The sequence below is a fragment of the Bombus vosnesenskii genome, unplaced genomic scaffold (genome assembly GCF_011952255.1).
Source record: "Bombus vosnesenskii isolate JDL3184/JDL3185 unplaced genomic scaffold, Bvos_JDL3184-5_v1.1 scf7180000013305, whole genome shotgun sequence".
Taxonomy (NCBI): Eukaryota; Metazoa; Arthropoda; class Insecta; order Hymenoptera; family Apidae; genus Bombus; species Bombus vosnesenskii.
The window spans coordinates 2,688,031-2,711,742 of NW_022882954.1; the positions used below are offsets into that span (position 1 = coordinate 2,688,031).

Genomic DNA, 23,712 nt, shown 5'->3' on the forward strand with positions numbered 1-23,712 from the left:
ATTGTTTCGTAACGTTATCATTATCGTAACGACCATTGCCGATGAAGAAAATAGCTGTCGAATAGTGAGTGTTTGTCGTATCGAATTAACGGTCGATATAACAAACTATTTTTTAAAAACGAGGAACGAAAAGTGTATGTTCTTCGACGTGAATTATCGACGAAAATTTCCTGGTTACGAAAGACAAGCTTCATCTGGAAGCCAATGTTTGTAAACGGATGCCAAAAGTAACAAATAAATAGAGAATTTACTTTCCATTCAACCTCTTTCTTCCTTACCACACATTGCTTATCAACTCCAATAATCTATAAAAAATTCTCTACAAAAGTTTCTTGTACGACAAACAATGTTCTTTAAATGTAATGGCCCCTTAGGGATGAAACTCAAAATTACACGATATTTTTAGCTGTCATCGACGAGAGAACGATCAGGACACGCTGTAATTGTCAAGATCAAAGAAGTAATTTTACTCGTTTATTTCAGTCTTCTTATTCCACTTCTTTTTTACCCGAAAACCATACGTCGCTTTTTGTTACAGTCGATAACGTAGGAAATGATAAACCATTTGAACGTTTAAGGGCTCGAAGGCAGGTTCTCTCGGTTATTCGATGGAGCTCAAATTTTGCACAAATTATCTCTCTGTTAATCGCAAACATCCCGAGCGATGGCGCGAAGGAAACCTTGAGCAAACTTTTGTCATCGAGTCTGAATAATAAGAGTCATCGTAATACGCGGCGAATGCGTTGATTTTTCACGTTCGTGCGTATACCGTAATACTGAGAAAACGCGTGTACACGCAACATCGAAAAAATAACCAACGATTTCTTCCACCGCGAACGTGCTCGTGCCTTATATTATTCCTCCGTAATCGAATCTTTCATTCGCCATTACGTGTCTTATCCGACGAAGAAATTCGGACAGGTTTGGTGAAAGGCGTAGTTTCGAAACGTACGAAGCATCGTTTTTTTCATACGCATTTTTCGATATTTTCGTACAAGCTGAGATCTTGATCCATTAAAGTCTTATTAAAACTTTTACGATTACGCTTATGGTAGAAGCGTATCCCTTGGTACTTTATAAAATATCTTCCTTCCAAGCTGCTATCGAGAGTGATCCGCCATTTACTCGAATTGCGAAAATAGGTAATTTATTTAATTAAAGAAACTCGTTTTCCTTCGAATAGGAAACGGGAAACGTTGATGTTATCGTTAACGATCGAGAGTGCGCGTTAAATTGTGCGATCTTTCGCACGACCGTCTTCTGCTCTGTGCTTCCAATCTAATCACAATGGACGAATTAATATAGAAATACTACGGATACGAATCTATTTATCTTCGTTTCGTAATAAACGTTTTATACGAAATGAAGTAGTCCTTCGTCTCTTGGAAGGTAGAAAGATGGCGAATTTATAAAAATTCCAAGAGATTTTCGGAATCGTCGTGGAGCAAGTTTTAATCTTCAAAGCGATCGTTAAAAAGTTTTAATGGAATTCGAAGCGATACGAATCTCAGAGATGGCACGATACTACGACTCTCTTTGTTTCAGGTTCCCTATGCTTCGCGTTTTTATCCGGAATCGACCGAGCTAAATTAATGAAAATAACGTACGAAGCGTCTAACGAGAGAAGATCTTTATTACGGCGATGTTTATACATTATTCAAGCAGCCGAGCGTTTAATCGAGCGATTTGAAATTCCAGCGTCGATTTTTCTATCGTTGCCTATGAATACGACGATAAATATTAATGCTGCTCTGCGTTGAAATCGTGTTATTAAAGTCTATGAATTATTTTGAATTTTTATACACGGTTATTCGACGGCCAGCTTCGAAATTTTAGCATTCCGTGTTTTTTCAGGCTTCGAAACTTCGAAACTCCTAGCTTTATTCCGAAAGTTTCCGCTTCAAAGGCTCTCGGATATTTTCTTTTTGCACAATTTTTTTGTCGGGTATATTCACTTGCATGCACGTCGCATAGATGAATAAACGTTTCGTAGTTGGTAAAGTAGATATTTCTGAATATTCGTCGTTATCAAAAGTGTTCGCGTCGACTCGTTTGATATCTTCCATCGCGAGTTTATCGCTGCTTCGATGTTGCATCTCGTAGCTGAATTCTCGTCGATCGTAATTCAAAGGAACGTTGTTCCATTTAGGTGTCGATTTTATTTGCATCGACGGCGATCGAGCTTCTCTCGGCGAGGACGAGTGACGAAACAAAAAATTGTGAAACGTGCGGAACGAACACGCGGCAACGAAGTGACGATGATTAATCGATACGTCGAATATCGACGAATTAAACAATTCGATAGAACACGATAACGAGACGAAAGTTCGAGTTCCCTCGATTCGAATATTTCAAGTATCGATACTGGCACGTTCGATGCTTGAGAAACTGATCAATTTGGTGGACGACAGAAAATCGATAACGAGGAAAGAAGCGACTCCCTTTAAGGATCGATATTACCGCGTATAGATAGTTTTTAGAGTGGCCAGCAACCTGTACAATGCCGACGACGTAATGCATGGTTTGATTTTCTATCACGGAACGTGGAAGAGGTGGAAGCTCGACCAGGGCAACCACCCTTGTCGCACAGAAATCAGTAACTTTGTTATCGTCGATTCTTCGACTTACCCGTTTTTAAACGACGATATTTCTTATTTTTCCTTCTTTCGTTCCTTCGCAACGTCGCGACTCGCAACGTACTTACGTTCTCTCTTAATCGATAGAGGGGGCAAGAATACTTTTCTCGAAGAAACAGGAGATTTGGTATTATTTAGGTATCGAGTAGCTTATCGTTGAAAACATTCAAGTTGTATAAATTTTATTTTGCTTTATATATAAATTTTATTTATGTAATTTACGAAAGATGGATGGAATACAGATCGTAACCTTATTTCAATTTGTTGTAGATTTAATTAAACCACAGCGTGATCTTTAACAGAATCTTCTTAGCTGTAATTCCAGTTCACGAGTGATACGTGAAATTTTATTTTACATATACGCACATACAAAATTCGTTTACGTGATTTACGGAAAATGAATGGAATACAGGTGGTAACCTTATTTCAATTTGTTGTATATTTAATTAAACCACAGCGTAATCTTTAACAGAATCTTCTTAGCTGTAATTCCAGTTCACGAACGATTCGTAAAATAATTTTTACTGTGTCGTGTTTTTAAATTAATTAAATTCATTTTAAAACGCTTTATAGCTGGAGCGCAGATTTTGACGCATTCGCGAGAAACTTAAGAGCGTAAAATGCACGTAAAACGAACGCTATATCAACGTAACACGAAATATCAACGTTAAGTATCCGTTAGAATTTTCAACGAATAGAACGTACCCGTTTGATTACGTTTATAAAAATATTAATTCTATCCACGATATTTGCAAACGTTCTACCGATAAATACGATTTGTTCTTTCGTTCGCAGGAGGAAGCCTGACGTTTTAGAGTACTTGGACCTTTGCACGGATCCGCCTCTTCGTTTGCCCGCCTCTTCTTGCCACTCGAGAATGCAGTCACAGTCGGCGTGCGATTGTTATTGCAAAACTCGCGTGCCGATAGCGCGACAAAGAGAGGAAATTCAATACGCAAGAAGCGGCATCAGAGGGTCGAGAAGCTCTGTTCGTCGAACAGAAACGGCGAGAAGCGCGAGGAAAGTTACATTAACAGCGGCGAAAGCGGTCAACGATGAACAGGTATCGGTGTAACGAGAAACCCGGTCATATGGCGAATAGGAAAATTGATGGGAATAACAAGCGATAAAAAGAAGAAGAAAAAGAAAACGAAACTAACGCTCGTAAAATGTGGTAGACGTATAGATGAGATACAGCATCGATTTTGGTATTTCAGATCCATGGGATTTTTATTACGATATCGCGAGGATCTTGCGTAATCGATAATCTCAAGCGAGATAATTCTGAGAAAGAGATTTCGCTAATTTCTTATATAGAGATACTTTCAAAGTTTTTTTTTTTTATTTATTTATTTATTTACATTTTACAATTTGTCCAGTAGGACATTTGGTAAAATATTATAGCTTAGTGGTATAATAATATAACACGTGGATGGCTACCCCCAGTGGGATACCATCTTCGAATTCTTTCAAAGTTACCTGTTGTTTATTCGATCAATCGGGGAGAGACGCGATCGCGAGGAAGCGCGTCAACGGCAATCGTAAATTCCCGTTACGATCAGCTAATCGACGCCACGAACAGATCGATCTTCCATTTCAGTTAGGATAACAGGGATGGTTGAATTAGTATAACAGCGAGGACATCGGGGACTTTCCTTTGGAATTTTTGGGAAAGTCCCCAATACCTTAGGCTAGACTTTTTATTATAGCTGTACTTAAATAATAAAACTTGGAAGTAATTGTTTATGATTTACTCCGATTATGTTTGTCAGAGATTTATGACAGTAGGCTTGGGCTCGTAGTGACACGTCTGGTCGCTAAACGTAGCCACGGTCACGGGATGGACGTTTTTACTTAACAGAGGTATGGAGTAGTTGTATAACTCTCCTTAAAAATATAGTTGACCCGAGGAGTACAGAGAAAAGTACACGAGTGAGTTCCACTTGGACTGTGGACAAGTAAGTGCAGTCCCACTGGGACTTTGGAGAAGTCATTTGCCATCCTGTTCATCCTGTTCACCGTTATTGAACCTAAGATTATTGTCATCGGTATCTCGAGTATCTAATCGCCACGGCTAATTGTCAAATTCTGAAATAATCATATTTGTACCGTTAATTATCATCTATATTGTATAACAACAATGGCTAATCCAAATGAAGGCTCGTTAAACGCCCCTAACCGCAATGATAACTCGACGTGTATTCCCATCAACTTTGTAGAGAAGATAGTTACGCTGTTAAGTAAGGTATAAGAGAAGTAGGTGAACGATCGAAGGGTGACAACCCGGTAAAGAGATGTTAACTAAGAGACGAACCAGCGAAGTTGGGTGACGATGCTGTTGCAATGGGAAACTCTTGCTCGGTGGTGATTGCCCCACCACTCGAGGGTGGAATTCATTTTTACCTGATAGAGCAATAACCATAAGGAACCTCTTGACTCGAAGATGTTTTTTGCCACTTAACCCGTTAACGGTAAATCAAAAAGCCTCGTTTTATGACAGTTCCTTAGGATTATTGCGATCCAACTAATTGCGTAGACGTGGCGAGTGGCCGCCTCGACCGAGAGATTCCTGGCTATGCAAGGAGTCACCCGACGAAACACCTGTATCATTTACCTTTCACCACTCTTCTGATACCTCTTTAAATACGATTGTACGCTGTATTTACGTAATTTGGATAATATTAGGTCGTCCGAAAAGTTTCTCTCGTTTTATAAGGAAATAATGGATGCACATTTCCCGTTTTATATTATTTCATCGTGTTGAGAATTGTGGATCTTTGAGGCCGAAATAATGTTATAGGAACACTAAATTTACACCGAGGATTAGTAATAAAATAATAATGTATTTATTTCATGGACGATTGCTTATATATTCATCGATACACATTTGCACGCGTCTCAGCACTTTCTTCTATACCCGACTGTAAACCGACTCTTCGACGGCCCTTAACCGACTGTGGAGTTTACATTCGTCTGTTTTCGAGACGCTTCGGACACACATACTTCCACACACTGATATTCACATACAAGTATCTCTACTACGCGCTTAACCTAGTCCAGCATAGAAAATTATACATATCTCAACACATCGAATTACGTACGATCCACTTTGTTCTACCGAAAGTAAAGATCACAACGTTCGACGGATTAGGTTTCGCGTTTGTATAAAGATGCGTCGTTGTGAAACACGTGTCTGTAAAAGAAAGACACTTTTCGGACAATGCAATAATTGCTCTTTAAATTGCAATTTAGTAACCGCAATAAGTTGTAGTAATAAAATCACAAAATAAGAAAACAGTCGTTTCGTCGCGACTTAATTCCATGTTACAACAATCACACGTAGAAGGTATTAGGTCGTCCGAAAATTTTTTTTCGTTTTATAAGAATATAATGGATGCACAATGTTTTCCGTTTTATATTATTTTATCGAACTACGTACGATCCACTTTGTTCTATCAAAATAAAGATCACAACGTTCGACGGATTAGGTTTCGCGTTTGTACAAAGATGCGTCGTTGTGAAACACGTGTCTGTAAAAGAAAGACACTTTTCGGACAATGCAATAGTTGCTTTTTAAATTGCAATTTAGTAACCGCAATAAGTTGTAGTAATAAAATCACAAAATAAGAAAACAGTCGTTTCGTCGCGACTTAATTCCATGTTACAACAATCACACGTAGAAGGTATTAGGTCGTCCCGAATAATTTTTTTTCGTTTTATAAGAATATAATGGATGCACAATGTTTTCCGTTTTATATTTGTTCTATCAAAATAAAGATCACAACGTTCGACGGATTAGGTTTCGCGTTTGTACAAAGATGCGTCGTTGTGAAACACGTGTCTGTAAAAGAAAGACACTTTTCGGACAATGCAATAGTTGCTTTTTAAATTGCAATTTAGTAACCGCAATAAGTTGTAGTAATAAAATCACAAAATAAGAAAACAGTCGTTTCGTCGCGACTTAATTCCATGTTACAACAATCACACGTAGAAGGTATTAGGTCGTCCGAAAATTTTCTCTCGTTTTGTAAAGATGTAATGGATGCATAACATTTTCCGTTTTATATTATTTCATCGAACTACGTACGATCCACAACGTTCGACGGATTAGGTTTCGCGTTTGTACAAAGATGCGTCGTAGTGAAACACGTGTCTGTAAAAGAAAGACACTTTTCGGACAACCTAATAGAATACTCGAATTTTAGATGATTTATTCGTTGTCCGATTTGCAGCTCGATAGCAAGAGATCCAGCGCAATTGTTTCGGATTCGCCGGTGCTTAGTCCGGAAACAACGGCCATTCTCGAGAACGTAGAAAAGTTGATGAAGGACGCGCAGATCCAAATGAAGGAGATAAGTTTGTCCGCTACGTGCGGTCGCCTTCAAAAATGCACAGACGTGTAAGTGTCCCGATCGATACGCGTGCTTTTCCCTACGAAATCTACCCGATACTTTGCAACGCGATTGATACATCCTCGAACAACGCTCGTTTTTCCTCTCGGTCGATGGATACGCGCTGCGTATTTAGTTTTGTAATTTCATGTAGTAAACTGTGGCTTCGTAACGAACTACGTAGCCACGGAAGAGCGTCGGAAGAGCTGGAGGAAAAGCGCGCGTCGACGATGCTCGTGTCGTGTAAAATTAAGGTAAAAATAAGGAACTTGTTAATTTCCGAAAAGGAGATTAAGTTCTTTTTATTTTTTACTCAATTTATACAATTTTTTCGGTTCGCGATGATACACTTTCGATACTTGCATTAGTTAAGAATTTTTTTATTAGACTGACTGGATGATTTTGAAGGGAGCATTTATATTCTTCCATTCGTTGGAGTGGGAGAAGGTTTTGTTTATACTTGGTGTAAAATTCGGAGAACGGCTGGAGTGATCGAATGCCACTCAGGCGGCTGAGAACGGGTGCTGACCGGACGGTGACACGCGATAAGGCGTTCGGAATTTCGGTTTGTTATATACAGTTGCTCGAATTTCGTCTGTGACACTCGTGTCGCGACCGGCATACTTCAAATCCGATCACTGACGATGGAAGAAGAAAGTAATCGGATCCGATCGAAAGTCAAATCATAAGAGTCTCAGTCTTAAAAAGTCACGCCTAGAGTTCGGAAGTGGATTGTAAAGTGGATTGTTGTTAGAAAAAAAAAAAAAGTTTTCTTTTTTATTTTTCACCTCAAATTTCTTTTTTTTTATTTTGTTATTTTACGAAACTCTCTCGCTCGTCAATTCGCTCGTTTATTTATATCGGTCGAGGGACAGTCGGAAAATTTGAACTCCACTGCGTTTGACGGTTGAAAATAACGGCGACATCGTTTTGCCTCGGAGTTTGATTATTAATACAATATGTGTGTGCGTTCTACGATATTGATGCTCCGAGGCAAAACAACAATAAGATTTGAATTTATTAGCGTGCCGACACAAATCATTCAACAAGGAAGATCTACCGTCTTCGAGTAAATAATAAATCGATAACATCCACGTACCGCGTCTGTCGCGCGTGTTGCTCGTGTCTCGTCCGATTTCTCGTACGATGCTGTAGGTTAAATGGTTCGAAAAATTCTCGCTCCTTCGTCGAATTCTCAACGATATCGATACACAGCCTGACGTTTCTTTCAGACATCCGGACGAGGCGGCGTTCGACGACGAGAACGATCAACTCTTGTACATCCGTGAACGAGTGGCCTACAAGTTTCAAGAAGCGAACGGCTGGATCGACGAGGGATCCAGCGATCGTCGACCTGGTCGTGAGCAACGCGACGCGATCAAAGCCAAGAGGACGGTCGATCTAACGGCGCCTAAATTTCAAACTTCCGACGATCGTTACGAGGAATTCTCGCGACGAAGGAAGCGGTACGTTCAAAGATTCGGACTTTCCTCTTCGTGTCCCGCGCCCGAGGACGACGAGCGCAGAGACGAACATCGTATTACGCGTCCTCCGCCAGAGGACACGCGGAGAGACGACAAGAGGGCGAACGCGTTCTCGGTGCGGATGGGTCCTTCGGTGAATATCAAGGGAGACCTGGTCACCCAAAGCTTGGCAAGCATTCGCATCTCACCGGATCCGTCGTTCGTGCAAGAAAGTCGCAACGTCGCCACTTACGTGGTTCGTCGTGACTTTCGCGGCAAGGACGGCTCTCCGAGAAAGAGGGAGAAAGTCGTAAGAATAGCGGAGGATGGCCAAAGTAGGACGAAGGGGAAATCGAAGAGGGCGAGTTGGAAAGACCGCGTGGAGAGTGGCGATGGATCGGACGCGGCGCGCGTTCCTGGGAGATCGGAAACAGTTGCGGCAGAGGGATCCTGCGATGGTTTGGCGAAGGACGAAAAATTGGACGATAAACTGGACGAAAAATTGGGCGATGTGCGCGAAACGACAACGAAGGATCTCGAGAGCGAGGGGAACCTGGAGTCGACGGATCGCGACGACGAGGTCGCGTTGAAGGAGGATTTCAGAGAAACGATCGGGGACAATTCGAACGACGAATCCGAGAGTGAAATTATCGAGGAAGGGACGGACGATTCGGCGATGAAGATATCGGCAAGGGGCAACCAGAAGCAAGTGAGATTCGACGAGCGAGTCTCGCAGAGGAAGGAATCCCCTGGAGGGGAAATAGTCGAGGACGAGAGTCCACCGCGAGCGAAGAATCACGAAAGTCTCGTCGAGTCGCAAAATACGGAAGGAGCGGATGCAATTTGCGAGGAGAATTCGAAAACACCGTCGACGTTCGTCGAACGTTTGGAAAGCCGACGAGCTTCGAACGATCAATCCGAACGACTCAAAGCCTCTTCGAGGAAACTTCGAACAAACGACGAGCAGGTTCCGTTATCGAGCAAGGAAATGGAAGAAATGCGCAAGACCGATAAAAGAAGACGCAAGGAGGTTTGCGAGAAGCGAAGAACGGAGGAGGACGAGCGCTATAAGGCGATAGATAAACGTTTCGCAGACATCGTTCAAACATATTGCGACAGAGACGAGAAACAAGCGGGGAATTACGCGGAGGACAACGTTTCGTCGTCGAGCGCGATCTTAACGGAAGATAGCGAGGAATCGGACGATCTTTGCAATTTGTACGAACCTTCCGTGGACGAGCTGGACCAGGTGTTGCTTTCGTACGATAAGATAATCGAGAGCGTCGTTCGATCGACGAAAACGATAGACAGGTTTCTTTCGCGACCGGAGCTCGACGAATATCGCGCGCAAGATACGACGAGAGGAAAAGCCGACGGGAAATACACCGCTGATACGGTTGCGATAAACAGCGCGAAGATCGCAACGGTGGAAACCGATGGAGCGGGAAATTTATCGAAACAAATTACGGCTGATCTGGCTGATCGGTTTCACGCGCGCGCTAAACACAGCGCGCTATCGAAAATAAAGAAGAACTCGACGATTAGGTCGGGGAAATTTGCAAAGCGGAATGCAGCGATTGAATTGGAAAATTGGGAATTCGATCGGAGTGCAGAGATGCAGGTGGAAGAACGTCGAGATCGGACCAAATCGACGATCGAAGATAAACGATTGCTAACGAGGAATAAAGCGAACGCGAACGAAGAACGCCAGCTTGATAGGATCGAACGAACGAAAGCTACAACGTGTTTAAAGTCGCCCGTATCGAAGAGAAACGAGGATGGTTCGAGGAGAAGGTGTATCGCGCCGAAGGTCTCGGACAAATTTACGGCGCGAATTTTCGCAACGAACTCGAGGACGAAGGATGGAACGTCTCCTCGGAGGAGGAGAACGTCGAACGAAGAAACCACCGGCTCGAGCGAAGATAACAGCAGGAATTACGAAACGACGACAAACGGTACCAACGAGGCGAGAGACATTTTTCCTCGTAAAACGCGTTTATTTCGAATCGTGAACGATAGCTCGAGCTTGACCGCCTCTTCGATCTGGCCGCAGTCTTCGAGCACGGATACGAAGAGCGCGAACGATACGAAGATGTCGCAAGAGACGTGCAGGTCAACGACGATGAAAGACGAGTCTCGCGACGAGAGGGCCACGATTCTCAGGATAAACGCGCTGCAATCGAAGGAAGGAGAGGTTCAGAGAGGTAATTTCGACGACACGACGTTGCGCAATATCGTTCGCCCCGCTGTCTTAAAGGATGTTGCAGCGGAAGAGAAGATTGAGGCAAACTTGATGGCGCTCGCTCTTCGAGAAGAAACACGCTTCGTAGAAGATAAAATAAAGAGCATGCTGAAGGTAAACGAGATAGTGCCTCTGATGGCGAAGAGCTTGTTGCAGAGTTTGAAGAACGACGAGGCCGGTCGTGGAAACTCGCGGTCGCTAGTTTCCGGCAAATCGTCGATGTACAACGCGGTTTCGAACGACGTTCGTATGGTCGGAGCGACGAAATCGGATGACGAGTCTGAGAAACGAGATTCGCAAGTGGAACAGGCGCGGCTTGAAACCAACACGAACGAAGAAATTATCGAAAAAGATATTTCGATAAAGGATAAATCTGAACGCGACCACGCTGTTCTTAACGAGTCGATTCCTAACACCGAGGACCGATCGTCTTTAAAATGTAACCTTGATGTATCGAGAAACGAACATTCTGCAGATAAAATAGACGGCGATATCGGGTTGGCGGAAGACGTTAAAATAAGCGGTGGAATTGATAATACGAAAAAAGATCCTGAAAAGAATGACGAGAATAGTATCTCGAAGAACGATGCGAATTTGCGGATAGAAGTAAGCGAGAAAGAAAATAAAACCTCTACGAGAACTGCGTCTAATATTATTCGCGAGCCAATCGGGAGCAAAGAATGCCACGTTGCTGAAACTTTAAGGAATAATCTGCTGCGGGATATCGATGAAAGAATGAATTTACACGACAATGAGGCAGCTGTGAAGGATATTAACGAAACCTGGCTGAAAACGAACGACGACGAAGATGCGAAGCGTGACGACCTTGAAACTTGGAACAAAAGATCGGTATCTTCGAACGATGCGGTCGGTGAATTGAGAGAAGAGAAATCTGTAGAATTATGTTCGCAGAAAAATTCAGGCAAAAACGAACAGTTTGATAATAATATTTCGCAGGGTTTATCGTCTGATTCTTTGCGCGATTGCGCGTCTCTTCGATCTTCCTCGAGGAACCTTTCGAAAACTTCGTCGAATAATACGAAACTTTCACAGGAAGCGAATAAATTCGAGCAGATGGAAACGAGCAACGCGATTGCTGATAAAATAAGCGATATAAATAACTCGCATTTCGATAGCTTATTCGAGAAAAAGAACATTTTATCCGATGTGTATGACGGAATGGACAAAAAGTTCTTCTCTTCTACGTGTCTTGATGGCAATATCAATTATTCAAGTTTGCTCAATCAACGACAGAGGTAAAGGAAATATCTTAAAACACGCGCGATTTCAAGTAATTTAATTAATTAATCGGTCGTTATACGTGTAATGTTTGGTCGTATTAAGTAAAAAAAATATTTATGAAATTATATCTACGATTATTTAATTACTGTCGTTATTTTCTTTAATCGATTTCCTTCAAATTGTACTATTCTCAAATTATACTTTTTACAGGCTTTCTAATGGCACGTCTACGATATCAACGATAGAATCGAACAAGGTACGAAATATTCGTTTAACATTCAATGTGTCCAACGTAATAATTAAACTGCGAATATTTGTACAAGTTCGTATTTTTACGAATATAATTAAAATAATAGAATCCAGGCAGGAGTTTGTTTTCTTTGTTAAATATTATAACGTATTCTGTATATTTAAGCATCTTGAAATTTTGTATAATCCGTTTTCAATAGAGTAGTCCAGCAATAATTCATTTGGCAGGAAGTCTCCTGCCTTTTGTATTAAGAATATATTATCATGTTGGCAATGGTGAGAATTAAAACGAATTTGCTCGATTTTATTAATTTTTAATTAAATTTCTTTAAAGTTATCAAAGTTCTTTTTAATTAATTTTAAATTTAATTTTTAGTTGATTTTATTAAATTTTAATTTTTCCGAATAAAATCAATAAAAATAATTAATATTTAAATTTGTATATTTTTTAAATTCTTCGTCTAATTACGTCTCATTATCTCAGATGGAAATTTCGGATACTTCACACTCCGAAGGGGAACTATACATGCCAAGTTCCGGTTCATATTCTCTCGGAGAAGTTCGAATGTTGACGAAGATTCGATCAGATGGCGAAAACACCGATGATTTCGATAATAACGTCGCGATTTTCGTTACGAAAGAGATGTTGACTTCTTGGAACGAATCTTCAAAGGTAAAATAACAAATTTCGTAATATATATATATATATATATATATATATATATATATATATATATATATATATATATGAAATAATATTAAAATTATACTATTTTATAATGATATGTATTAGTATCAAAATTATTCTAATTAAAATCTTAAAATTAAGATCTTAGTAAGAAATTAAATTATTTAAAGAAATTTCAATGCTATATTATCATATTGTTAATTGAACCTTTATTATGAGAACTATACTTTTTAATTATACTTAATCGATTTATTTTTAGTCTCTCATACAGAGCATGGGAGAAATTTAAAATTGCTGATTTGATAGAAAGCGCGTCATAGAAACATGAACACGAAGAATGTATATTGCAAATACTGCAATTGAAGATGCAACGACGGTGACACATTCCCGAATATTTATGATTTGAAAGGACCATTAAATACACGATAAAAAATATCATGAGAGTATTGTAAATAAAATGATAATTTTAGATAATCATGTTATGTGTTGGATTATTATAAGTGTCGTGTAATTAAGCATAAATAATGTGATATGTGCTTGTCATTATTATATCGCGATAACCTGTGATCATGTATTACACTATCTAAAATAAATATAACGATAACCCAAGTTGTACATGAGAATAAAATTTGAGAAAATACTTTGCTTTAAGAAAATAAACTGATTGTGTAAAATGTATATAACCAAAGGGATTACAATACCGTGGAGTATTTCTTAAATCATGCAAACATAACCTTACATTTCGGGGAAAAATATGAAATTAGTTGATACAAGAATTTCTGAGACAACGCATTAATAGAGTATAATTTATCTAACGGTTATTATTAAAATAATGTACTGTATACGCTTTAATGGATAAAAATTATACTCGACATAAGAAAACAACGCGAAAAAAAATGTGCGACAAGTATGTTATCGGTTACTCGATATCCGAAAAAAAACGACAAAAATTTAATTGGAATGACTTTTGTAGTGTTTGTGAGTCTGAAGGGTTTCTATTAAAAATGGTAAATAATTTTTTAAGCTTTCTGAAATTATTATTAAATAGTTATGCCATACATTATGCCTCACGTTATAATAATGTGAGGTTATGTATAAAATGTTTTATTTATAATTTATATACGTCTATAATATTTTATCAAATATTTTAGAATTGATACGTTAATTTCAGATTGATATAAACTCTGATCTTGAACCTCAGGGACCATTCCATGTTTTTATATACAAAATGACAGACAAACTAGCACATGCTGAATATGGTGATCAATATGTATGAACAAATTTTTTATATTTATTGTGATTAACAACGTTATGACAATTGATTTATATTCCAGGCCAAAGCAATTATCTCAAGAATGAAAGAATACTTCTATCAACATCCCGAAATAATAGTTATTGACCCTTTGGACAATATTAGGATTTTAATAAATCGTTATAAATCATATGAAATCTTACAAGAACAGCTACAACTCGATGGTAAATACAAATTCTTAATACTTAGATTCGATAATTTTTTATTAAAGTTAATAAAATATCGAATAACAAATTATTGATCTATATATGGCTCGTATGATCTATATATAAAATATGTGAATTATATGATTATACGATCTATCTTTTTATAGGGGTATTTACTCCAAGGTTTGTAGAAATTAAAAGTAAAAATGCTATTGAGAATATATCGCTGTTAAAAATGGCAGGTATTAAGTTCCCATTTCTTTGTAAACCACTTGTGGCTCAGGGCTCCAACGATGCACATAAGGTAATTTAATCGCTGGAAAACATATGAATGTTATTTAAATATTAATAACAATCATGCTTTTTAGATGATGGTGATTTTTAATGAAGGGGGTGTGAAGGATTGTCAGCCTCCTTGTGTGGCTCAACAATTTGTCAACCATAATGCGATTCTTTATAAGATATATATAGTTGGAGAAAACTTTCACATAGTCGAAAGACCTAGTTTCAAAAACTTTTATGAAGAAGACTGTACTGCATTAAACACAATATTTTTTAGTTCTCATGATATATGTAAGAGCGATTCCAGGTCTAAATGGTCAATTCTGACAGAGGAAGACATTCCATTAACCGTAAAACCAAAACATGAAATACTAGAGAAGATTGTTAAGAGAGTTACGGAACTTTTTGGATTGCTTTTAGTTGGTGTGGATGTTGTTATTGAAAATCATACTGGAAAATATGCGATCATAGATGTAAATATGTTTCCTGGGTATGATAGCTATCCTAATTTCTTTGAACAATTAATAAGCTGCATAAAGAAGCTATCAATTGAAAACAGAGATTTGCAGCAGCATTCTAAAATTTATACACTAAAAAAGTGTTTAAGCGATGACTTGGATTCTGGCTTTGAAAGCGACGAAAAGAAAAAATATTCTACAAAGAATAAATAATATAAATAACAAGAAAGTGAAGGAGATTAATAAATATATCAAACTGATATTCCAGTTCACTATATTGTAACAAGTACAAAATGATATTATTTGATGAAGCAATGTATGCTTTTTTTATAATGACTTATTTCATGTTTACCCTTGACGGTATTTGAAACTGTTATAGCAGATCTGCGTTTTGTGACCTCGCTACTTTCTAACATTTTTGGGTTGTTTGTTCATGGTACATAGTTATAGTAGGGAAAGATTAATTTTGTTTATTAACTATATTGACATTTTTTAATAAATTTTGCCCATTATGGTAAGAAACGCATGACTGCCAAAGAATATTTTGTACTTTTCACTTGTATACTATATTTGCATAAATGGTTGAATAAAACACCTCTGGGATTAATATATGTAACGTATATTTATAAATTTACATTTTCATTGTGAAATATGAAATTGTACATTAAAACTACTATAAAAATATTAAAAATACACAATGAAAGAATTATTGAATACTATATTTTTTTGTTCAAATAACACTTTCATGTAGTTGCTTATTTTGACAAAACTGTAAATACAGGCTGGTCCGTTTAAATGATATTATCTAAAATATCTATTTTCGCTGTTATATGTGACCATTGAAATACTGTAATTTCATCTTGAAAAACGTTTTCATACAACAATGAATAAGGCAGATCTGGGAGTCCAGACAACGATCTTACTAACTATAAACAGATCTGAACACTTCCATATCGAAGATATCTGCGATGTCGTCCGTCTTTTGAGTCGAAAAAAAATCAAAATGGAGAACAAGAAATGGTCTCATTGTGCGCATATGTGATACGTATATTCATACATACAGATATTACGAATGTCCCAGACAGAGACAGAGGCAATCTACTCATCTTTGCTTGTTTCACAGAACGAGACCCTTTTTGTCTTCCATGTTTATTTTTCGGAATTCAATTTTCGAACGATTTTCTTTAACAAGTGTCGAGACCTGTTTACTGTTTATTCATATGATCGTGCAGTAGATGCTTTGCATAGTCATTTTGATTTTCCATTATATTTCATTGGCAATCATCTCAGCATTTTTATCACAAACTGAAAAATATCTTCATCGCCTTAATCAATGCCTTAATCTCAATGATAATGTGTAATTTATAATAAAAAATTAATAATGTCATTTATATTAATTGAGAAATATTATACAAATTTGTAAATCCTTCATTTTAAAGGGTTAAAAAGTAAAACATTCAAGGATAATAAATCTCTTTTAGTAATGTTTGTGTAGTTTAATTGGTAACACTGATATGCTCATACGCGCGAACCTTTTATTTTTTTGAACACAATGCGCACGATGCTGAAAATGTGTACAACATTAACGTATTGCTCTCTCGATAGTGTGTGTAATTTTATACGAAGCGAAACAAGAATTCAGTATTCATTAGAGACTTAAAATAATATTAGCAGTCGATACGATTTAGAATCTATTGATTCATTCAGATTAATTCTTTTGGAACGAGCACATATAGGCGCGTGACTGGTTTTAACAGTGACGTTTGTAGATTCGTGACGTTTGCACGACAAATGATTTAGTTGCAAACACAAATCGCTGGAATAATACTGTTTGTGTGACTTGTGAGTAAAACATAGCCCGAAATGTTTTTCAAAGCGACTAATAAATTTCGTGAAATGTGATAAAATATCGTGACTTTTTGCCAGAATTTTCTTTCACGTGGGCCACCAGAAACAAATGTGGACGAAGGCATCGAAGGAGGAAAAAGATAGAAATAGTACGTAAGAAGGAGAGGTTAATTCGTGCACGGAAAAGAGCCAGAGAAAGAAAGCAAGATACGGAGGAAAAGAGAGGACACTCAGTGCCGAAGCTTTATCTTTATTATGCGCCGCTGAGTGAATTGTCAAGTGAAATCAGAAATGGCTGCCAACGAGCAACAACGCAAGGTGAGTAGGGAGAAATACATTGTATTTTTCTCGAATTGCCAATGGCTTTTCGATACGCCCGTGTCAACAGCGAATTCGTAATACTGTCTAAGGTTAAATTTATCATTCTGAACAGTCGAACGTGTGATTTATTCGCGATGATTTTGAGTCAAAAAACGGGATTTATACAATGTCTCGAGACTAGTCATACTAAAAGGAACAACAACGTCTTGGGCTTAGTTCTATGTTAATAAATATTTGACAATTAGAGGGACTCAAGAACGAATTATACAAGAATATAGTAGCATTTTGCGTGAATGGGAATTTTTTCAAGGGACGTTTCACTTCATTCAAATATTTGCCAGATCATCGGTGCATAGAAAGACGTATAAATTGTTATATGCAGTATTTACATTTGCACAAGCAGCTGTCAGTAGATGATCGGAAAGGTGTCATGAGGTCTTGGAAAAAATGTGCAAAGTGCAATTCTCTTCGATGACTGGTTCATATGAAATATGTTGCAAATTTTTTTTCAAAACATCGAAAGCTCGTACGAATTTGACAGAGATAGGTAGTGCGATCGAGGCAATCAACGTACAATAGCATTAACGAAAGCTGCGACGTATGACAACCGACATGCCCTAACAATTTTTGACTATACTTCCTTCATTATATTTTTCATTATATTTTTGACTAACGATCCGATTTTTAGATAAATCGAAATTAGTGAGGAATTGCGACATTTCATACTGAAAATATCCTGGACTTTGTGCAGCTGAAGTAATTAGACAGAATACGAAAATTAACATATGCCTGTTATGACGGCGGATATCTATATTTCTTTTTCAATGAGACTACTGCTACTACTACCGTCAATTTTTATATTAATCGTATATTGTCAATATTATTACGAAATATTTCGGGAATGTGGCGAATCTTTCATTCCTTTGACATTGGATTCTCTACCAATCCAAAGCATTTGTAGATCGTTCTCCTCGTTGTACCATAAATAGACGTGATTTTCTTTTTTGTCTTAGAGTTATCATGGAACGCAATCTTTTTTTGGAAAAATCGTTTTTGCAAACGTCGCAGCAAATGGAATCTTTCTCGTGATTTTGTACTGTTAATGTTTAAATTTTATGACCGATTTCATAATATTGTGCACAGAATGTAAATTAATATATTTTTATTATACTCTTGTTTCGTAATAAAGTTGACTTATCGTGAAGGTAAAAATATTGAAAAGATATAGATAAATAACGAAAAGATTACATTCCATTAAAATGGATATATTTCTGTTTTTATTTTATTCACTTATGTATATGTATGCGTTGTATACGTGCATATGCACAATCTCCGTCATATTTGTGTGTTGATTCACGTTTACATTTTTTCATCACTTGTATAACAATTCGTTAAGTATGGACGTGAATAGAACATTAGAAAAAGTATGGGGAATAACGTATACTATAAGTAATGCATTTAATTGCACTCGTAATTAAATAATCAATAAAGTTTTTTTTATCAAGAAAATTATTTTTATAAAATTAATATACCTTACATAAAATGATAAAATATTCTTATAATTTCGTTCTTAATGTGCTTAATTGAATAAATAACTAAAAAACATATTATTTACCATTTGGTATATTATATTAATAATAGTTTTTAGTAAATATTTCATTCAAAAAATGTTTAAATGATACTTGTTCTTATTCATTGTTAAAAAAGGGATATACACGTAGATGAGCAATGTATGCACATACATCCATTTCTTAAATTAGTAATAACATATTTTTGTGTGTATTTCTTTAAATTGTACATTTAATATAAACAATTAGTTTTAATATATTGCTATTATCTATGAATGTAGAGATAAGCATATGTGACCTTAGAATCTGTCAAGATATGTGATTTTAAGGTTTCACAAGTGCTGTAATATAACTGAATATTGTTCTGATCTAAAAATATATGTGATTTTTTTATTGTTATATATCATATTATATAATTTTTGTAACAAATGACAACTAAATATGTTATATATATTAATTTAAGAAATGGTATTTGTGTTTATATCTAAATATTTTTGTTAATTTAATTACAAATATTTTAATTCATATCTTATTAATTGTTTAACATAGTATTAAAAACATACTTTTACTATATTTAAATAGAAATAGAAAATAATTACACACATACACACACATACTTTATTTCAATTAGATTACTTTACATAATTATTATTAACCAGTTATATATATACTTGTAAAGAGATATGTACTAATAGATCTGTCAAATTGTATTAACAATTAGGAATCACGAGAATTAAGAGAACCAGCCCACCATGCAAGGAGACCAATGAATGCTTTTCTTATTTTTTGTAAACGTCACCGTGGTTCTGTGCGATCTGGTTTCCCACATTTAGAAAATCGAGCAGTTACAAGAGTTCTTGGAGAATGGTGGGCCACTCTTCATCCAGATCAAAAACGTTCTTATACAAATCTAGCACAGGAGGTAAATTACTTGCATAAGAAGGAAGTTAAATGTCATGCTAGTAATTATACTGTTGATGTAATTTGACATAGTCAGCTGTAAATCTTACAAACTCAATACTGTTTACAATTCTACACAAATTTGTATTAAAAACTAAATATTTTTTTTAAGTTGTATATTAGAAATTTTAATCACAAATTTTTTATTTTCCTAATTTTAATTTTTATGATTACAATTTAAAATTTTTCAGTACAAAGATGCATTCTTAAATGCAAATCCTGACTTTAAGTGGTACAAATTACCAGCACCTCCTTTACGTACTTTGAATACTAGGCCTACAAACAAAAAGGCAGAAACAAATTCTAATGAGCAAATAGTAGAAAGTGTAAAATGTGAGAACAAGTCTTCCGATTATTCAAAATCTGATAAGCGAGATGGACAATCAATTCAACCAGGAAAATTAGCTGATGAATCCCAAATTGGTGGCCTCAGTTCATTATTTACACCTCAAAAGACACAAGCAGCAGATGAGAAAGTGACTATTAATGGTTCTGTGATTGAAAATGATACTGAAGTTCCAAAACCTCCTAAAAAAAGATATTTAGAAGTACCTTTTTCATCTGATAATAAGAGAGAATGTAAAGCTGATCTTTTTGATGCAAAAAAGAGAAAAAAATCTGAATCAAATAATAATGTGCATCAATATGTAAGGGACCTTTTTAATCAAATTTTTCTTAATTAAATTTTCTACTTTTAAATAATTAAATAGTCGTACTATTTCTTAAAATTTCACATTTCTAACATTAACAATTGTATTTAGGATACAGAAGATGAAAAAACAGAAATAAATAATTTTCTAACTACGAACATGCCTTCAGAAGAAAGTAATTTTAGAAGTGAACGAACATGCAAAGGTTTACGTTATCAAAAGTTCCTTGCAGAACAAATGAAAAATGTTGGTGCATCAGGGCAGCAGCCTAAGAGAAGAAGACAAACTGGAAATCGTAGGTAAATAATTACAATATTTCATTAAACTTGTGTTACATGTAAAATATGATTTCATCATTAATAACCTACTTCTGATTGATGCTTTCATTAGCACTGATGGTCAAGCAACTGAAAGAAGAAACTCTATTTCTTCAAATGTCAGTGAAAAAACAGATTCCTTGAGTAGTGAAGGTGGAAATAGCTCTCGCGGCGAATTAGAGCATCTTGTTGAAAGGTAATTTAAATTCGTTTATCATTTGCATTTTTATCATATATATGGAAACAAAAAGAAATAATATAAGTATTATTTAAAGCGCCGAGGGAAATATAGAAGCATCAAAGCCAGAAGAGACAGAAACTGAAGGTGCAGAAGGACAAGTTGATTTTGGACCATGGACTGCAAGAAAAAGGTTTCGAGCTGAGTAAGTTTAATGTCATTTTATAGTGTTACGCATTAAAATATTGTGTAATATACAACGAAAATGTATTATTTTCATTTTCTTATGTAGGGACTTTAATTTAGAAAAGAAAATTGAAGCGTTACCATCTTTAAGTTTAGAAGAATTTCAGGAAAAGAAGAAGCAACAACGTACGAAAAAGAAAAAAATTGTACAAAAATTAACATCGACTTCGAATAATAAAAGGCATCAGAATAATTTCGACAGCAACGATCAAGCAAACAGTCAAAACAATACAAAAATATCTCAAACAGAACGTGAAAATTCAGAAGATGCTGAGAAACTTTTAGTTGGAAGTCAAAAAAGGAAAGCACGAAAACAAAGCATTACACGTAACGCGGCAGCTATAAATGATTCAAAGCAAATTGAGATCGAGGAACCCAATAAATGTAAGTATAGACGAAATAAACTGTATTGTTTATTTCTTACTTTCATTTTACTTCTTAGTGTTTTGTTCATAAATATAACAGAAATATTTCTTGTAAATTTTTCAGATTGGAACGTTATTATTTTTATGAAAGAAAAACTTATAAAAATTGTCTTATCTTTTATTTAGATTATCTATGTTTTCATCTATAAAGAAGTGAAAGTTACAAGAAGAAATTGTACTTTTTATTAGGAACTAGAATTCAGTTAACTAAAGCTTCAATTTATATTATAAGGTATTTATGTATGAGTTAGAAAACATAAATTTACGTTCCAATCTGCAAAGTTTTCACTTGTACTTAAGTTTTATAATTTGTAAACATTCTTGGTTTTAAAATTGAAATATTTAAGATTATGAAAATAGAGGATATTACGTTTCATGTTTGTTATTATAAATACGATATAAGCTTATATTATTTAATTATTATCAAGTTAATTAATTATGTAAATATTGACAGCATGGTGTGCATCGCCGGACTTAGAAGCACTGGCATGTCTTGCAGCAGTTGCCGCCAACAGAACAAAACTTACCAAAAATAATACATAAGAGATATATATTTTTCATATTTAGCAGTCGTTCATGACGTAAACTTGTGCTAAGTAAACCAAAATCTTATTCATTTATTTCTTAATACAATTTCTTATTAGCTGAATTATTGAAATAATTGCTTTGATTGCTGTTAAAAAAAAAAGATAATAACGTTTCCGATTTATCAAAAATGTACTACGTTATTATTGTTAATATCTATGTCGTTAATCGCTGTTAATATGAATATTAATATTGTGACTGCTATAATTATTTCGTCACTCAAAATGTAAAAATATTTCTTTTATGTTGCATGAATGTCCCACAAATGTGGTTTATGGAATATAGTTTCTTGTATAGTTTGTTAATGAATAATCTTGTTACTATTACATACTGAAGAAAGATTCTAGTTTTCACTTTGCGTTGCGTGTAATTATTAAAATGTTACGTCAAGCATTCTATACTTGTTAATAAATACCTGCAGTGCAGATGATAGCCATTTTATCTAACTTGAAATAAAAATGCCCGCATATTGATATTCATTGGGAAATTTGTGCAACTTCCAACAAAGGACGTATTATAGTCATATAGGACCTGACTAGGTAAATATTCGCTGAAGGAAAGGAAAGGTGCATGCAATAAAAGAGTGTTAGTGAGCGTGTATTATGATGATATTGGCAGAGCAAGGATTTGATCTTGCAAATTAATTTTTTTAATATAAAATGTTATAAATACTATGAAGAAGGGACGGTAACAAAATCGTGAACCTTCACAAAGCCGATGAGCAGGGCATTTTATCATATCTATGTGTAGTAACGATAACACGTAATAATTGCAAAGTCACTTGTTACTATTTTTGTTATTATCATCGGCGTACGTTTTATCTATATTTCATTATGTTCTGTAAACATTTTATGTACATAGAAATAGGTGCAGTATTATGGAAGATATCCTTCATGATCTGAATATCAAAAAAGGATATAATCAAAATATATATGTATAAATATATATATATATATACATACGCAATATACATGTACACATGAAAGAGACCACTGTTTATATGCTGTACGTGCGTACATGTAAATATACATAATAACGTTACGTATGCAAAATAAAAAATGTAAATTTTATTATTAGCGAATATTCAATATCAGAAAGCGTATGTATACGTGTATGTATATAATTTGATAAGACTACGTATATATATATGAATGTATATTTATAATATTTATATAACTATTATTCTAGAATTAAGACCATGAAAAATGCGTTTCTGTGCTCTGTTTGAGAAAGTAAGGGACTTGTCTGTGATTTTGGCTAAAGGAGTTTTTAATATTTTATATTTTTCTATTGATTTTTTTCTCTCGTTTTTCTTTCTCACTTTTTTAATTTCATTGAAGTCTAACTCCAGACACTATTAGTGAAATGATAGGAACAATTAATGTTAGTAAATTCCTCTGTAATATGGAAATGAGTATACTGATTATATTTCAAATGTGCCTTGAAGAGATATGAACATAGATATTAAACAATGACCAACAATATATTTTCGATTCGTTTCGTAA

The 23,712-nt window shown here is 35.6% G+C and overlaps 3 protein-coding genes and 1 long non-coding RNA gene across 6 annotated transcripts; 3 read left to right on the plus strand and 1 right to left on the minus strand.

The window, feature by feature from the left end:
* Window positions 1-1,004: 1,004 nt before the first annotated feature.
* LOC117234602 lies at window positions 1,005-13,465 on the plus strand. Its single transcript, XM_033495981.1, has 7 exons — window positions 1,005-1,142; window positions 3,432-3,699; window positions 6,869-7,035; window positions 8,260-11,988; window positions 12,185-12,230; window positions 12,708-12,896; window positions 13,171-13,465. The coding sequence occupies exons 2-7, from the start codon at window positions 3,514-3,516 to the stop codon at window positions 13,198-13,200; spliced, it is 4,347 nt and encodes a 1,448-aa protein (XP_033351872.1). The 5' UTR covers window positions 1,005-1,142; window positions 3,432-3,513; the 3' UTR covers window positions 13,201-13,465.
* On the plus strand, window positions 13,242-15,718 carry LOC117234605 (inositol-tetrakisphosphate 1-kinase-like). 2 transcript variants are annotated; one of them, XM_033495990.1, is made up of 5 exons: window positions 13,242-13,359; window positions 14,083-14,181; window positions 14,246-14,387; window positions 14,537-14,673; window positions 14,738-15,718. In XM_033495990.1, the coding sequence occupies exons 2-5, from the start codon at window positions 14,140-14,142 to the stop codon at window positions 15,320-15,322; spliced, it is 906 nt and encodes a 301-aa protein (XP_033351881.1). In that variant the 5' UTR covers window positions 13,242-13,359; window positions 14,083-14,139; the 3' UTR covers window positions 15,323-15,718. The 2 variants fall into 2 exon arrangements, with proteins under 2 accessions (XP_033351881.1, XP_033351880.1); XM_033495989.1 differs by lacking the exon at window positions 13,242-13,359 and adding an exon at window positions 13,668-13,918.
* LOC117234607 lies at window positions 15,432-16,653 on the minus strand. Its single transcript, XR_004493549.1, has 2 exons — window positions 16,171-16,653; window positions 15,432-16,088 (listed from the first exon to the last, which is right to left on the minus strand). It is a non-coding gene; the product is annotated as an uncharacterized LOC117234607 (long non-coding RNA).
* A 116-nt stretch (window positions 16,654-16,769) lies between these two features.
* On the plus strand, window positions 16,770-23,121 carry LOC117234603 (HMG box transcription factor BBX). 2 transcript variants are annotated; one of them, XM_033495984.1, is made up of 9 exons: window positions 16,770-16,951; window positions 17,036-17,275; window positions 19,568-19,768; window positions 19,998-20,453; window positions 20,568-20,755; window positions 20,847-20,969; window positions 21,049-21,156; window positions 21,244-21,581; window positions 22,077-23,121. In XM_033495984.1, exons 2-9 carry the CDS (start codon window positions 17,249-17,251, stop codon window positions 22,163-22,165), a joined length of 1,530 nt encoding a protein of 509 aa, XP_033351875.1. In that variant the 5' UTR covers window positions 16,770-16,951; window positions 17,036-17,248; the 3' UTR covers window positions 22,166-23,121. The 2 variants fall into 2 exon arrangements, with proteins under 2 accessions (XP_033351875.1, XP_033351876.1); XM_033495985.1 differs by having other exon boundaries at window positions 16,770-17,275.
* The last annotated feature ends 591 nt before the right edge of the window (window positions 23,122-23,712 follow it).

What these genes read in the sequence shown, in the direction of transcription:
- LOC117234605 (XM_033495989.1), top strand. Translation starts at nt 13,763, where the DNA reads ATGGATAAAAATTATACTCGACATAAGAAAACAACGCGAAAAAAAATG. An exon ending in AAGGGTTTCTATTAAAAATG is followed by an intron (nt 13,919 to 14,082) that starts GTAAATAATTTT and finishes CGTTAATTTCAG; the next exon opens with ATTGATATAAACTCTGATCT. An exon ending in CTGAATATGGTGATCAATAT is followed by an intron (nt 14,182 to 14,245) that starts GTATGAACAAAT and finishes TTTATATTCCAG; the next exon opens with GCCAAAGCAATTATCTCAAG.
- LOC117234602 (XM_033495981.1), top strand. Translation starts at nt 3,514, where the DNA reads ATGCAGTCACAGTCGGCGTGCGATTGTTATTGCAAAACTCGCGTGCCG. An exon ending in AAGCGGTCAACGATGAACAG is followed by an intron (nt 3,700 to 6,868) that starts GTATCGGTGTAA and finishes TCCGATTTGCAG; the next exon opens with CTCGATAGCAAGAGATCCAG. An exon ending in CAACGATAGAATCGAACAAG is followed by an intron (nt 12,231 to 12,707) that starts GTACGAAATATT and finishes TCATTATCTCAG; the next exon opens with ATGGAAATTTCGGATACTTC.
- LOC117234603 (XM_033495985.1), top strand. Translation starts at nt 17,249, where the DNA reads ATGGCTGCCAACGAGCAACAACGCAAG. An exon ending in AGACAAACTGGAAATCGTAG is followed by an intron (nt 20,756 to 20,846) that starts GTAAATAATTAC and finishes TGCTTTCATTAG; the next exon opens with CACTGATGGTCAAGCAACTG. An exon ending in TTAGAGCATCTTGTTGAAAG is followed by an intron (nt 20,970 to 21,048) that starts GTAATTTAAATT and finishes TATTATTTAAAG; the next exon opens with CGCCGAGGGAAATATAGAAG.